We start from the raw sequence: 16,443 nt of genomic DNA, 5'->3' as shown, positions 1-16,443 counted from the left end.
AAACAAAGCGATCCTAAAAGGTGGGTCCCACCTTTTATCAAGGTTGCTTTGTTTCGGGTATGTCAGCCTGAGCCATTTGAAAACCAATTTTCATCAAATAAGCTCTGAATTCCTCTTACAATTATATACTTTTTCATATATCATAAAAGGGTTCTCATTATCTAAAAAAATCATCAAAAACCGTTGGAAACATCAAACCCCATCTCAACAGAGACTATATCATCCCTTTAATTCATTCTCTTAACTATCAAGTAGATGGGAATTGAGGAAGACCCTACCTTTGTTCCCTCCTGTAAGTTGGAAGTCAGCTCCATGTAGCTGTCAAAGGCAGTTGCTAGGTTACGCAGCATCTCCTCGCGCTCCTGGCCGCCCGCCTTCGTCTCCTTGGCTGAACAAAACCTGGTGTTGGCATCCTGTCATTACAGCACATGACCACAATAAGTGAAGATACTGGGTAATATAGTCAAACCTGTCTATAGCGGCCACCCAAGGGAGACGAAAAGAGTATAGTGGCCTTTATAGACAGGTGGCCGCTATAGAAAGGGTCTTTAACAGGGCTTGTCTCGCAGGGGGATGTTTCAGTGGCCGCTAAAGACAGGTGGCAGCTATAGCCAGGTGGCCGCTAAGGCAGGTTTGACTGTATTGTTAAATATTGTAACGGTTCAATATATATACAGTGCACTCCCGTTATAACGAACACGGTTATAACGAAATTCCGGTTACAACGAATTAAAATTTAGGGCCGCAACATTATCAACTCAATGTATTTTTATTGTTTATTCATTCGGTTATAACGAAATTTTGTTATAACGAAAGAAAACTGCCGGTCCCGAGGACTTCGTTATAACGGGAGTCCACTGTATAAAAAAAAAAAAAAAAAACTTTGTATAAACAAATTGACTGCCACAGTAGGAAATTCATATGACAACAGGTCAAAATTTGTAGTCATAGCTTCTTTTCCTGTGAAACATTTTTGCTGAGCTATAGTAGATGCAGTGACTTAATAACCCACTCTTGTCTTTACAATTCAGTTCAGTTCATTTTTATTTCTGCATTCTGCTTTCAATACAACATAACAAAATTCAACAAAGTGTCTGCATAAAAGTATGAACAATATAGGATATTGACTGAACATATTGGACTTCATGATACAGTAAAGGAATATAATTTGCCTAATTCTAACAACTCCATGTACTATTCTGACACATGGAATTCAGTAAAACACCTAGGGAAGAGACTATGATTGAACACATGACAGGGCACTGACCTGCACATTATTCAGTACTGTCTCTTGGCGACGCAGACTCTCCTGCACCTGCTGTATGAGGGCGCCATACAGCTGGTCTAGGCTGGTGTTGGAGATTGATTCCTCATTGATTGCACCGTCGGCTGCCAGGGCTTGCATAAATTTGGGCTCTGAGAGGGGAAAACAAAAAAATGGTCATTCCCTATGCTTACATTTAAACAGAGCATGGGAGTACATGCTGATATCGCTATACTGCAAAAGTGGAAATTTTTCGCGCATTTCCCGCAACCCAAAGCTAGCGTGAAAAATAAAAGCACATGAATATGTTTGGATGCCATATGTTCCAGTAGTTAATTTTCCGATTCCACAGAATTAAAAACACAGAAAATTCATCTTACCTGGCCGAGAGTGAAAATATACGTGCGTGAAAATATCCACTTTTACAGTAACGCACGTTTCGCAGACACTTGCCCGAGTATACTCAGGACTACATAGTCTTCAACGGCTTAATGGCCTACTAGGGAGCCAGAATTTTGTCAAGGAATTATTGGTAAGAGGGATCATGTGTACTTGACATTACCAAAGCCAGTTTAACCCTTTTACAACACTCCAAACAGCAGTCTAAGTAATATCATATGTTATTGTTGAATCAAACAGTAAGAATAATTAATCATATTAACTCCATTTCATACAGATGTGAATATTGTGCTCTTGGAGAAATGTAAGCCTCAACAGCAATCGTTTTTTTTTTAAAGTACTTTTGATGTACACAAAACCCTTGTGAATGCTGTTCTCATTCTAACCACCAATTCCGTTCATTAACGCTATTCTAACTGAGGGGGGGGGGGGGAGTCAATTTGACCCCCCTCGACATTTCGCGCCACAATTCTGCAACGCGCAAAGATTTTGCAGTGTCGTTTCATGACTTTTTTCATTAAAGTCTCCCGCATATTTTGAGACCAAATTTGCTACATCCGGGTACACCGTTCTGAAGTTACGTAATGTTTTGCATATATGCATGTCAACCAGAAAACAGCTCAAATTCATGATATCGTGTGCAAATCCAATACAAATTGTGTTTTTTTTTTGTTAAATTGACATAAATTAGATTATTTCAACTTAAATCATTGAAATTAATCCATTCTAATGAAGATAAGTTGAAAAGGTGCCTTCAACAAATTTGGGAAGAAAAGGTCAAAAAAGTGAAAAAAAAAGTGAAAAAGTGAATAAAATGTGTAAACTGGAGCAAATGCTGTCAGAATTTCTGTTGCAAAAATGTTCTGCACACCAAAAAACTAACTTTGTGATTTATTGGCCAATATACAAGGAGTGAACTTACTGATGTCAACTGTGGCACTCTTGATCTCATTTTCCAGGACTTCCCGCACAGTTTTGATCTCATCCACATCCCTCATAAGTTGTCGAAGCTCCTGTACCACAGGAGTTCCCTGGAGGGCTGAAGCCCCACTTGCTGAGGGGAGGTCGGCAGCTATCTCTGCCTGTAACATGAAGTGTATACAATACATAGCTTTCATTTTACATTTGAAGAGTTTGATAGCAAAACGAGTTACCTCCATTTGTGCCAATTTGAGATATTTGCTATTAGTGGGGGGCGCAAGGGATTTTTGGTTCAAAATTTTCCAAAAGCAACCAAATTTGGCACACATGTAGCCCAAACCATACTATTTCGATTTTTGATGGGCGCCAAGAAAGGCGCCCTCTGGGGCGGCCATATTGGCAAAATCCAATATGGCCGCCATATAGGTTTAAAGGTCACTTGCATTTGAAAACATCTAAGGGTTACAATCATTTAAAAAGTCAGGTTAAGAGGTTTTCAGGGTCAAGGAATTCAAATCTGAAGTTGTTTTTATGGTATGAAGTCAATTTTTCCTTATAAGGTCACCTTAAGGACATTTAGGGGTCAAACCATTCATTCATAACAGTTTATTGAAAAAATGGCTTGCCCATGGTCAATATTCCAGGAATGCCAGCCTTAGTAATAGAATTGCAGTTGTCGACGGCTGAAAAAGGCGTATTTCTTGTGAAGGGCGCCCTCCGGGGCGGCATATTTACAAAATCCAATATGGCTGCCACCTACGTTTAAAGGCCAGTATAACAATCAAAAACCTTTAAAGTGTTACAATAATTTGAAAAGTCAGCTATAGAGGTTTTATGGGTCAAGAAATTCGATTCTGAAGTTGTTTTTATGGTCTGATGTCAACTTTTCCTTAAAAGGTCTCCCTAAAGGTCATTTGGGGTTAAACCATTATATTCACAGTAGGTAATTTAGAAAATGGCTTGCCTATAGTCAATATAGGAGGAATGCCATCCCGAATACAATTGCAGTACGTGTTGTTGAGGGTTGTGGAAGAGGGAGAGGTGGGCTTCCTCACGAGTAACAACGTATCTGCTTTCGTGTTAAGATTTCAAACACTAGGTATACACTCATGAATTATAATAAGAACCCCTTTCTGAGAGTAATTATGTTTAAGGGATCTTACTCATATCCTTATTTCACAATTAAATTTGAAGACTTGGCAACCCTTCAATTTCATTTTTAATGATTACTTACGGTAATTTTTGTCTGCATCATTTCAATTATGGCCTGTTATGATATGGCTAAACAAGCTTTTAAGTGAGGTTCTGTCCAAAGCTATGGAATATTATAGTTAATGTCACAATCATTCCATTAATTATTTTTATATTACAGGCGCTAAGAGGAAATGTCCTCACCGACTGGTCATCTTTGCGGAATTCAATATTTTGCATTTGCTTTAATGACAGCCAAAAGTGCTAGTTATGGGTAATGCCCTTTCAAAGAGTTTTCAAGATTTGATTATTGGATTATTATTTTCATCTTCATCTGCAAGGAATGCAATAAAAACATACATATATGAGAAATAGAATCCTATTCCTACCTAATATATTAATAGTTTAGCAATAAGGGGGGGGGGGGGGGGGCTGTTCTCTATATTACCGGCGTCCTTGACGTTGCCACTAAAAAGAGAAGTGTCTTTATTTCTCTGTTGCAGTTCAGGGATCCTCAATCAAAATAGATATTCATAATCCAGATTTAAATTCAGTGGAATAATGATTATAAAGCTCACTCCTAATCTGGATGAAAAAAAGAACAAAATCTGTCGTGTTTAAGAGAGTTTTTAGTACATAAGGTTGGCATCAATTTTCGAACTTGTTTAAGAAAGTTTGATTCTAAAGTCCTTATAGGAAATTTTATGTTCCTCCACAGCTAAATATGCCGTTCAGAGAGCATGACGGTCCTGGTGACGCCATGTAGGGAACAAGCATATTTCGCAGGTGCCACAGTGACACCATTAACAGGGTACAGATTAGATATGCTATAGTACAACTTTCATGACACCTTCTAGGGTCTATTAAGATTCTATCCAAAGTGCTTGGACGCAAATTGGTATGATATCACAAGACTTTATAAGTTGGTATCTCGTTGGTCTGAAGTAACTCTACTCTCCGCAACATCTCTACGACGCACGTCTCCTGGAGACGAGCCCAATCTCCAGGATTCGCAGGAGAATCGAACATTTTCGATTTTTGCAGAGACTATTTCCATCTTCCAGCTGGTCTCCGAGACAAGTATATATGTTGATAAACCCTATCATTTTCGATATAACAATCTTCTTTTACCAAAACCTCGAACACATAGTTGTAAACGCACATTTTTTTTTATAGAGGTATAAGGTTGCATAATAGTCTTCCCATTTGTATTCGTAACTGCCCAACAATTGTAACATTTAAGCGATTATTGCTAAACAATTAGACTGAATAATAATAATAATAATAATAATAATAATACAATGCATTTATAAGGCGCTTAATACCGATGTTTCTAAGCGCACAGTTTACCGGAAAATTAATATCTATACCAGAATGATACAAAAATACCAAAATAAGACTCAACGGTGTCTATTTTATGAACAATTCAAAGATTTGTCATGTATGATGTTTATGTATCGATCTGTATATCGATTTTTAATTTGAATAAGAAGATAATATTGAATATCATTATTGTTATTACAAGACGATATTACCCCCTTTCCTCCCACTTTTTTTTCTATATTTTTCTTCTTCTTCTTCTTCTTCTTCTTCTTCTTCTTCTTCTTTTCTTCTTCTGGTCCCCATGGAAGACCAGTGACTCTACAACAGTGTCGCTGAATGTTGGTTTTCCGGCCGTTTTCCACTATCTCATATATCACTTTGTCTTTGTTATTATTGCTTAGGTTCTCTGTTTGTAAACTCATACTCGTACTGTTCAATGATATTAATTTTCTTTTGTTTGTATAGTTTGTATAACATTGCATTTCTGTAAACTCTGTATATTTGTAAAGTTATTTCATTTGTATGCTTTTTATGACGGGAAATAAAACCAAACCAAACCAAACACGTCTCTGCGAGGTCTCCATCACTGTGGCCATGTCGTGGGGACTAAATTTGTCTGCAACATCTTCGAGATGTCCCCGCATCTTGTGGAGACCGTAATAACATAATGGCGACGAAAGGGAGAAGTCGCTGTGAAAAGACGTCTCTGATAAATCCCTGCGACTGCAAAAGCCGTGCCAAAATCCCCGTGAATTCCAAGCAAATAAGTTGTCCCTTCGTTTGAAGACGTCTTGGACGTCACCCTGGAAATCGCGTTAGTTAATTTCTTCAAGACGCTGGCATTGCGACAATGTCTCCTCCCGTCAGATAGGCCCTCAATCCCCTCCCCCACCCCATTTTAAGTTTGCAGCAATATCAAACTACTGACTATGGCTCGTCTGACACCTGCTCTACATTGTGCATTCATTTCATTTCATTAATTTTTTTCCATTTCCATGTTTTCCACCTCCCAATGCGTGCCTTGAAACAGCTGTGGTGCAGGAGAATGAAATTTGGTACTGAAGCATTGCGGAGAGTGGCTGATAGTAATTGCCATGTACCTGTGTCATCTTTCCTCCAACTCCACTCCCTGAAGTCAGGGATCACATCATGACCCATGCTGTCATGATTCCAGTAGAAACTCACTTGCAGCAGCACTCATCTTCGAAATGTTGATACAGCGCCGCTTGAGCAGATAAGGTGGTTTCTGATGATCTGCTCCCACGTTATGACGAGATGATGCCTACCCTCGTTGACGCTGGCTGCCCCATAAACCTTGTTGCTCATCAGTCCTTGCTGGACATAAGCACGATTATTAAAGTAGTTAATGTGTCTGTGAGCTCTGGTTTGCTGACCCACCCATTTTGCATGCCACATCAAAGCAAATCTGAAGTAATGTCGCACCCTGTCAGTGCCAGATGTTGGGCTCTGGAAGAGAGGTATGCTGTACAAGAAAAAGCTGAAACATTCGGATTATTAAAGGATTATTAAAGTCCTTATCTTTTCAATACCACGACCCACCCGTAACTCCCTCAGATCAAGGGATTTAAAAAAAAAATGTGATGTTATGCTCATCCGTGCGATTGTATACTGTTTTCAGAAAATGCTTTCAGAAAATATTATGTCATCCTTTGTAAGGATATCTTTGCGTAAATCGCATCTAAGTTGTTGGACAGCTGAAGGGTTGTGAGATCACAATTCCTGTTGGATATTTCCGTCTTGAATCAGGTGCTCAGGATGAGTTGTCCGTCCCATTAATTCTTGGATATCTGTGCGCTGATAATTGAGGGCAGTTCTTTATTTTTCAATCTTAATTTTCAGGAAGCCGCTACGCTCTTCCAATCATAATTTGAGATTTGAGTGGTGCCATCACCATCTCTTGTCAGAGGACTGCAGTGTTGCTGCGCAAAATGTTAAGATTATTTTCTTCAGGATCAGTATACCATACCACATCAAAAGGTGTTCAGTTTCCCTAGTCATTTGCGCTTTCAGTAAAGAAACGGTTTCGTTTGATAAAAAGAGAATTAAAAAAAAAAGATTTAAAAAATCCTTCAGCTGAATTGTCTTCACCTACTCGGATAAGATACTGCCATTAAAGGACTTTAATGATTGAATTTAGTTAACTACCCCTAGAATACTGGTCTGACCTGGATTGAGGAGCTCGATTCCCTGGAAGCTTCTGCCATTGCTTCCTTCACTGAAGAAGCAGACGCTGTCTTGTCGAGGGAGAGCAGGCATACACCAATTTCAGCCGGAGGAGAATCATATCGCTTGCCAGCTGGAAAGTTATATAATTGACCATGAAAGATGACGAGGTGGCTCAGTCGGTAGCGTATGGCTTGAGGTCTAAAGACTTGTGTTCCGGCGCGGGTTGGAATCCCACTTATCTCAAGTCTAGCTGTGTTGTCATACCGTCCCCTCTAGTAGAGGCACAACACTTTGCACCTCATCACTTGGATATAAAAAGTGGAAGTCCCTTGTGTGAAAGAATCACAAACCCAGACACATGAAAAGATCCCGAATCGGCATTCCGTTATCGGAAAACTCAAGGTGCATAAACCGGTAAAGTGGTCCACCCCAAGTACATACAACTGACCAGCTTGTTGCATACGGGCTATCCAGCTATCTCGTCAGAAGGAAAAACGAAGACAAAATAAGATTAGGCGTGTTTATTACCCTCTTTGCCATTGCACCCTGATTCGGCACCTCGGAATAGGATGGCGGCCGTATTAAGCATGTATATTTGAAACAAAGAAAGGAAAAACTGACCAGAAACTATTGATATAATAGTGAAAACTTTGAGCAAAGAAAATGAGAAAAGAAAACGAAACCGATGGAAGCCCGTTTTCTGTGCTGAAAGATTTTGATATATATATATGTATACATGTATATATGTATACATATCTTAGATATATATTTTTTTCATTTGTCATAATCATTGATATGTAGGGGTGGACCCGCTCTTGGCCCTAATTGACCATTGATGGAGTACGGAAGAGATGGCAATTGGGACAAAACAGGGGTGCAGTGAATTGCAGTTGAATGCTCACAGACGCCATTTCGAAAAATGAACAAAATGCCTGATTTGACCCTTATTCTACCTTGAAAGTGACCTTGAGAGGTGATAGTGACCTTGAATTGCAGATATGACATTTAGAATCACATTCTCTGACCCTGTAAAATCTTCCACATGGGATTCATAACATTAATCAACCTTTCCAATTTGTAACTGCAGTTGACCTTTAACCCAGATGGCGGCCATATTGGATTTCACCAATATGGCGGCCCCGAGGATTTTTGGTCTTGGCGCCCATCAAAAATTGGAAGAGTATGGTACAAGGGACCTATGAGCCAAATTTGGTGCTTTTGGAAGAATCTGAACCAAACGACCCATTTTGAGCCCTTAGGCCCCCAACTATATCAAAACTATTAAAAACAGAAAATAATTAGAAATATGGGATATTGTTAATCACACTTTCAATATACAAATGATGCACGGGTCTGAGTAAGTCAGTAGGAATTGTGTGCATAAGGTATAACTATGGAATGCTTAAACTACGAGGTGAAGTCAAGTCCTGTCCCTCGGATAGGACATAAAATGGAGGTCCCGTGTATGAGAGAGTAACAACTCATGCACGTAAAAGATCCCGCTTCATTCATTCATGGCAAAGAGCAGGGTGTTTAACCCGGTGAAGTGGTCCCACCTCACATCCAACTGGACCCCATGGAAGACCAGCTTAACGTAGCTGAATATGGGCTATCCAGCCATCTCTCAGATGGAAGTGAACAAAGTGGGTTTAGGCTAAATCCCATAGTTACCTGATAAAATAACTGTCCTGTTTTTCCATCAAGGTTTATCTCCTTAGTCAACCTTTTGTCATTCAAGTATAAACATGTCTGGCTCATACATTGTACTATTCTTATGTTTTATTCCTATAGATGTTTTTGCACTGTGGAACAAAGAAACACTTTTGGGAAGAGTTGACTTAGGTATGCTGTTGACTTATGCCACGTCAGCTTATCAAGATTTGACTGTATCACACAGAAAATGCTTCAAAAAGCATTCCTAGATTTCTCTCGACTTTGCATGTAGATCACCCAATCACCCTCACTTTCCGACAACTTTGGTTTGGTACAGTCATTAAAGCCACAGCATTACCACTTCTTTTCACAGTTTTTTCCTTTGTTACAATGTTGAAATGGTTTCCTGCAAGTATGTATCATGCAAATGCTTTACTGTACATGTATGCATTTTTGGTTGGAAATGAAAATAAATAAATGAAAGGAGAGAAATGAATCTAAACCAAGGCCTACCTCACTCTTTGAGAGGATGATAATAAACGGCCGATTCTGGTTGTACTTCTCCTTCACGATGTGGTCAGCTTGGATGGCGTTGTTGAGGATAGTGCGGTACTTGCCGGCCTCTGTCCGCAGCGAGGTGGTCAGCTGGTCGGAAGGTACCCTGCTCCATTTCTCCTTGAATCTTTCTCTCATCTGATTATCAGAATCCTTCTCCTCGTCCATTTGTCGCACCGCCTGGGCACAAAACAATGTTATCATCATAATGACCATCAGAATGGTATACGCACAATCATCTGCTGTTCGAGTTGAACTAATCAAGAACTGTTTAGCATAAGCAAAAATTAGTTAAACTTCATAATTTCATAACTTAACTAATTTTCATGCAATTTCCATCAATTTTTTAAAACTTTTTGTTCTTCAAAAGTTTTGCTCTTTTTTAAACAGACTAAACATTTAACTGAGCCAGAACCCCCCTTTTAGAAACATATTTTCTCCAGTTACCCCAATAGGCATCTGGATAACAGCCCAACACTTTTCACAGGCAGGTGCTCATTCATTTCACTTGCTTCCCCAGCTTGTTATTTTGAAGGATGGTCCGAAAAATCTCAACAACAATGTTCGCCTCATACGCTCTTAAGCAGTCACGTCTGAACAGATAATGTTGTTTAACAGGTATATATTCAATTCAATACTAGAAATTAAATACAAATCTACTCCCACACCACACATCTAAATTCTGATTTGTCCTCTATCTGCAAAAAAACACGAGCTTCCTAAAAACAATGTATCCACTGCAGAATTCTGCTCTCAAACTATCAAAGTGGTCTCCAGTCTCATCACCACCTGAATGAGAAGGAAAGACGTCTCACCTCGTCGAGGATCTCTCTATTTCTTGTGAGTAGATCCGGAAGCTCGTTGAAGAGCTGGTCGATGCTCTGTAGGCCTCCCTTGTCCTTGATCGCCTGGGATTTCTCCAGGACAGACTGCGGCACGCTGTCTCCTTTCAGGTCTTCGATGGATGCCGGCAAGTTTAGCGATGCCAACACACTGATAGACAGGAAAAACAGAAGCGCAGACACTTAGATTTTATCTATCACCCTCTGGTGAGTTTGCTAATTTGGTGACCACAAAACAAAAAAAAAACAAAAAAACACACAACAAAACATCACTTGCTACATCTTATTGATTGACAGGCCACAGTTTGTATACAGCTACATTACTCTATCCTTGAAAACTGATATATGAATATATTTTACTCCCTGGCGTATAACAAACATAGATTAAGATTACAGGAACACAATGGATGGAAAGTATTGTAGACGGTTTTGAAATATGGCCTCAGACTTCATTTAAGACCACAAAAATACACATCACCCTGAATCCAGATCCTTTCTTTATTCATTCACTCCATAAAGATCGTTGAAGACTCCTCTTCAGGATACTGACTGAAGAATGAAAACACACTTTAATGCAAAAGCTGATATCGTACATGTCAAATGTACACCACAGCTTTTTGATGACAGATTACATCATTATGGAGCAACTTAATATAAAAGTATTTACAGTGTAAAGCAATTGAAATCTAAAGTTTTGTGGACTAAAAGTTGCTCAATTTTCACAACTGGCTACATGAGTTTACAACATATCTCACCTGTTCATAAGTTGTGTCGCCTCCCGTAGCTTGCCCACTTCTCTGTTGACGATCTCCGCTTTGCGGTTGTCGTAAGCAACTGCAGCATTGTGGACGCTTAGAGGGACTAACCTCTCAAACAGATCTGGACAGGATGTGAATAAACTCTCTTCATTTAGAACCCTGAAACTTCCATCTTTCAAATTCTACACAGAATTGGATGATTTTACTTGTCTTCCCTGTTGAAACTTTGGTAATTCAATACAATTTGCTACATTTTCTATTCTTTTACATGCAAAATCATTTAATATATACTGTATTAGATTCCCACAGAAGGGTGCTAACATATTCTAATGTAAGCTCAACGATACTACAGCAAAATAAACAAAATTGCATAATCAAATACACGAATTGAATTTCTCTGAAACATGTCAAATAGTACAACCATCAGCAGAATATAAAGAATTGGAACACACCAAAGATGAGGCCTGGCAACTTGAATAATCAAATTGACAAGATGCTAGCACAGTCTGTAAACAGGAAAGAAAAGTCTAACCGACAGATCCTGATGACATGGGTAAGGATAACTCCGTGAGCTTGGCGATCGGGGCTGTGCCCGTCTTCGGGAGTTTCTCCAGACTTGGGACGACATCATGGTAGATGAAGTCATTGTCCTTCTTGACCGCCGCAAGTTCTTGGGCGATGCGCTTGGCAAAGTCCTTGACATCGATCGTCTGTCCGCCTTTCCTCTCAACCTCTTTCAATAGGTCACTGGCGTGCTGGGAGGAGGGAGGGAGGGGTGAGTGGGAAAGACAGTAAAGAAATGCAATGACATGGTAAACATCAGCATATTCTCGCACAGAAAAGATACCAAGGAACAAGAAAATTAAACAGTGGTCGAGATTTACTTCACAAAAATTATAATGATGAATTAAGGTGAGATTATCCTACCCTTTGCCCCGACAAACAGTGATGTAAAGCAGGCGTAAAAAAGTCTGTTCATGTAAAACTACTCTTTTGTTCTGACCTCCTGCCCTAGACCATGACCTAATACCTCACTCTATAGTGTCATATAAAAAGGGTCTGAACTTAAAACTATTCTTCTTGTTTTAACCTTTTGCTCATGACCCATGACCTTCTTACTCGCTCTAAGGTGTGGTATAAAAAGTGTCTGAACATGAAACTAATCTTCTTTTTCTAATCTCCTGTTCTTGACCCATAACCTCTCTCACTCACAAATCTTCTGGGTTTTTTCATAAGTGGGCTTTCCCACACTCTACACTGACCACTGTACTACAAGCCAAAACAAAGGCTGTCCTGTCCATACAGTCTCAGATTTGTCATATTGTCTTCAATTTCCATGCCCTTCTGTATACTGTAAAAGAGGAGATTTCGGCAGTGTGGAAAGTCTTGTGCATTTGTGCGACCAAAAACTGGTGCAAAAATGAAAGCAAGCAGATATCTTTGCTTTGCTTGTTATACATGCAGCACTATTAAACGTCTTAAATGTCAGAATTAAAAACATTCATCCTACCTGCATGAATGTGAAAAATAACTTTTACAATGTAAAGCAATCCTAACCCTCCTCTTCCTTAACCCGTTGAGGATGGACTGATTTTGCTACAACACGCATTTCCGATAGACACCTGCCCGAGTATTCTTGGGACTCTTCCTCAACGGGTTAAGATATAGCAATGCAAGCTTTGGAGGATAACACTCCAGAGTCACACCTACCTGCAGTCTGGCGATCTCTGGGCCATAAGATTTGGCAGCTTTGCACACCATGGCCTGGTGGTACTCTGAGATGGCGTGCATGTAGTACTGTTTGCCCAGGACCGTCGGGATCCATTCCTTGGGCAACACCTCCTTCACGTGGGCCACTGCCATCTGCTTGGCAGCGTCGGCGTAGAACTCACTGGCGGACATGGCCACTTTGGACACCACAGCATCCTTCATTTTGTCTGTCAGTGGTAGAAAGAAGTATGTTCATGCATGAGTCTGCATCATACTGCCAGTTAACAACCCAAAGGACATACTGTACACTGTAAGCACCAGCCCTCTCCAAAGGTTTGGGAGTTATGCCATTTTGATTCTCAACCAGATATGTGAACATACATACTGCATTGTACACTGTTTACCCATCTCCTGGTGCAATGGTCAGGTAAGATAACTTGTTTATTAACCTTTCCACTTCATTGACGTTCAAATAAGAATTCACAAATTAATATTTGCAGCTTCTTGGTCCTAAAATCGAGCAGTTGTACACATAATTCAGTGTTGAATGCATTGCAGTTTTCTGGGACAGTGCAGTTATGGAACTCTATCATTTTGATAGTTCCAGCTGTGACACATTTACATATGTGCCCTTCTATCAGAATGTGAAATTCTACTGCTTTTGGCAACTTCCTGTAATCATTAAATTAATGGTACTATCTACAAAGTGTGTGAGAAATAATATCATCTCGAGAGTATTTTGTAGAGGTAAGATTGTATTTTATTATCTATTTACTAGATCATAACACCACAGTTTACCAATGCTCTGAAAAATACTAATGAATTCAACAAACATCATATCAAACTATATCCAACACTGCACACTGGCATTGGTTCAATGGTCACTAAACTGTAAAAATCACTGTGAAACAGTAACTTCTTCAGGAATCGACCAGTAAAACATGGAAAAACTGGGTACCTACTGTGCAGCCCTGCTATATTAAATAATATAATTGCACATCACATCACATCACATTGATCACATGACATGACATGACATGACATGACATGACATGACGTCACATCTCGTCACGCCACGCCATGCCACACACCACACCACACCACATCACACCACACACCATACCATACCACACTACTTCACACCACACTACACCTCATCACAACACATAACATTACAAATTGCATCACATATTAGCCACAACATCAACTGCACTGCCATGCAGCCCCATGTGCCGTGCTGCAGTGCTAGCTGCACACATCAAACTTAAATCCACCTTCAACCTCGGCCAGGATCAACCTCACAAACCTTGTCTGGCTTTCCTAAGGAAACTCTCCTGGGCCTGGGCCAACATGAGGGCACTCAGAGCTCCCAAGCAGTCAGGCTGCATGTCATATGTTCGGATCTGCTGCACAGCTGAGTACACATTGCTTTTCACGTAGCTGAAGAGACCAGCCGCAGCCTGGCAAGTACAAGAAATGAAGACTTGAGTCATGTAGAGCCGTAGATTTTTTTTTTTTTTTTTTTTTTGCAACCTACACAGTTAGGGGAAGGTCTGAATAACTGTTAATTCTTCATGTGCATATAGAGTTATAGAGTTATCCCTAACTTTCAAATCTGTTTTATCGGCATGCTAGCTTTGTCTTCCACCATTTACATTGTATAATTTGCTTGTAATATATCAAAAGGGTCTGCCAAGAAACTTGTCTGGCTGCAGCACTTTGCCAGGGTAATGATATGCTTTGGAGTATTTAGAGACCAAAAGTGCAAAATAATTTCGACCGTAGGACGTAGTACGCAACTTTTATTCCAGAAGAGTCCTTAAGTAGGAAGAATACAATGTGATGATCGATCATGCCCTAGCGATTGTATTTCCTAACAAGCTGCAGGGGATTCACTTTCGCACAGAAGATCAATGGATTTGGCTATGACCTGATTACAAAACATTCCATACAATGTAGCAACCATGATCGGATAGGTTCTCAGATCGCAATTCTATCCCCCTACCTTTTTTGGCTAGTATTTCTCGTTTTAGTCATTACCCAACTGAAATCACAGCATTTTTTCAAACATTTCTTACGCACATTTGTCCACTTTGGAGCAAAATTGAAAGCTTCTGCATGCACATGAGAACTACAAAATCTATGTGGTACATATATAACAATGAAACACTCTGACACAAAGAGATGTATAGTACCGTAGTCATCTCCTAAAAGACCCTTTCTTACCTGAAATTGCTTCGCTGCATTTTTGAGGCCCTCATCATCATCTGAGCTCTGGAGAGCACCGACCTGGCTGTTCATGGCGGCGATGTTGAAGACGACGCAAACCTTCTCAAAAGCAGCAGATGGAGCAGCTGTGAAACGTGGAAGAAATAAATGCAGAATAATAGCGAGTGAAGACAGCTTGGGAAAGAATGTCTCTCCACATCTACCATTGCTATCATTTCTTAGATAGCTTCAGTTTCACTCAATTCAATTATTCCACATGCTAAAAAAAAAAAAAAAACACCATAAATTCACCTACATAATGTATATATTACACTTCAGTTTTAAGGGAACAGATGAAAGAGAGAGAGAAAAAAATTAAGCACCCAAATCCAACCAGTGAAGGACATAATACCTATTGAGGCCTATTCCCTTACAAATTAGTAGGATGCAAATCACAGTCAAGAGTGTTTACTTCTACAATTACATCTCAATACTGTTTATCTGAAGGAGATACGTGTACTTCCAAGGCATTACTTCACAAAGCAAATTATTAATCTTTCTAAGATGTATAATGTTTGTTTTATATTAAGTGCTGTCGGGGCAAATTATTTGTATAGGGCCCCATTTTTCTTTCTCTTCTTTCTTTCCATAAAACAACAACAAATTATTAAGTTCAAAGATTTTTTTTTTTTCATTTTGGCTTCATTTTTCTCTTACTTTGTTTCCTTGCTCCTCCAAGGAAAGAACCTTTGTCAAAAGCATCTTGCCAGCCGAAGTTAACTGCAATCTAATGGAGACCAAAAAAGGACAAAAATATTAGTTACATGTATCAATGAAAATATGTCAGTCTTAACAGAACAAAAGTCTTGAATGGCAATCAGCACTTTGCATTCATCAGTCTCATTCATAAAGAACACTGACAACAATCTATGGGGCTGAGCAACCACCGACATGCATTTATCCTCAAGAGAAGTATTTACATAGAAGTATCTTTATCTTGCATGGTGTCCAGTTGTAAAAATGTGTTGATGTTGTTACACATTATGCCATAATGTACAAAAGACCCTTTACAAGACATCATTCTTTTCTCACAGTTGTTTACTAGTAATCTTCTTTTGCATGAAATTTTGCCCGAAAACAGTGCAATGTCAATGAAGCAATCTTTTGAGCATATTAAGCTTGTTTTGGGTTTATTTGTGTGTGTGTGTGTTTAAATATGAAGAAGTCATTCAAATCAAGTATGTATGTGCTTGTACTAATGTAATCTCTCTCTTTTTCTTCTAGCAGAATATGCATCTTTCATAGCTTTGCAGGTTAAACTACAGAAGTGGAGATATTAACTCGTCAATCACAAATTTAAAATGTTGGAAGATGCATAACCAAGCAAAAGAGATTTTATGTTCCATAATCTACTTACCTCATCTTATTTGGC

General features: G+C 39.4%; 1 protein-coding gene across 1 annotated transcript in view; it reads right to left on the bottom strand.

The window, feature by feature from the left end:
• Positions 1–16,443, bottom strand: part of LOC140237466 (programmed cell death 6-interacting protein-like) — a 35,596-nt gene that overhangs the window by 17,624 nt on the left and 1,529 nt on the right. The window contains exons 3-13 of the mRNA XM_072317393.1: positions 15,729–15,798; positions 15,030–15,157; positions 14,110–14,263; positions 12,804–13,030; positions 11,626–11,848; positions 11,091–11,214; positions 10,309–10,486; positions 9,452–9,673; positions 2,586–2,745; positions 1,268–1,416; positions 279–413 (exon numbers count right to left, since the gene is read on the bottom strand). Coding sequence (XP_072173494.1) covers positions 279–413; positions 1,268–1,416; positions 2,586–2,745; positions 9,452–9,673; positions 10,309–10,486; positions 11,091–11,214; positions 11,626–11,848; positions 12,804–13,030; positions 14,110–14,263; positions 15,030–15,157; positions 15,729–15,798 — 1,770 coding nt within the window. The remainder of the gene's footprint in view (positions 1–278; positions 414–1,267; positions 1,417–2,585; positions 2,746–9,451; positions 9,674–10,308; positions 10,487–11,090; positions 11,215–11,625; positions 11,849–12,803; positions 13,031–14,109; positions 14,264–15,029; positions 15,158–15,728; positions 15,799–16,443) is intronic.

Source organism: Diadema setosum, chromosome 14, assembly GCF_964275005.1.
Source record: "Diadema setosum chromosome 14, eeDiaSeto1, whole genome shotgun sequence".
NCBI classification, from domain to species: domain Eukaryota; kingdom Metazoa; phylum Echinodermata; class Echinoidea; order Diadematoida; family Diadematidae; genus Diadema; species Diadema setosum.
Note: the sequence above shows the minus strand (reverse complement) of the source record. Positions and strands in the feature narration are given on the sequence as shown.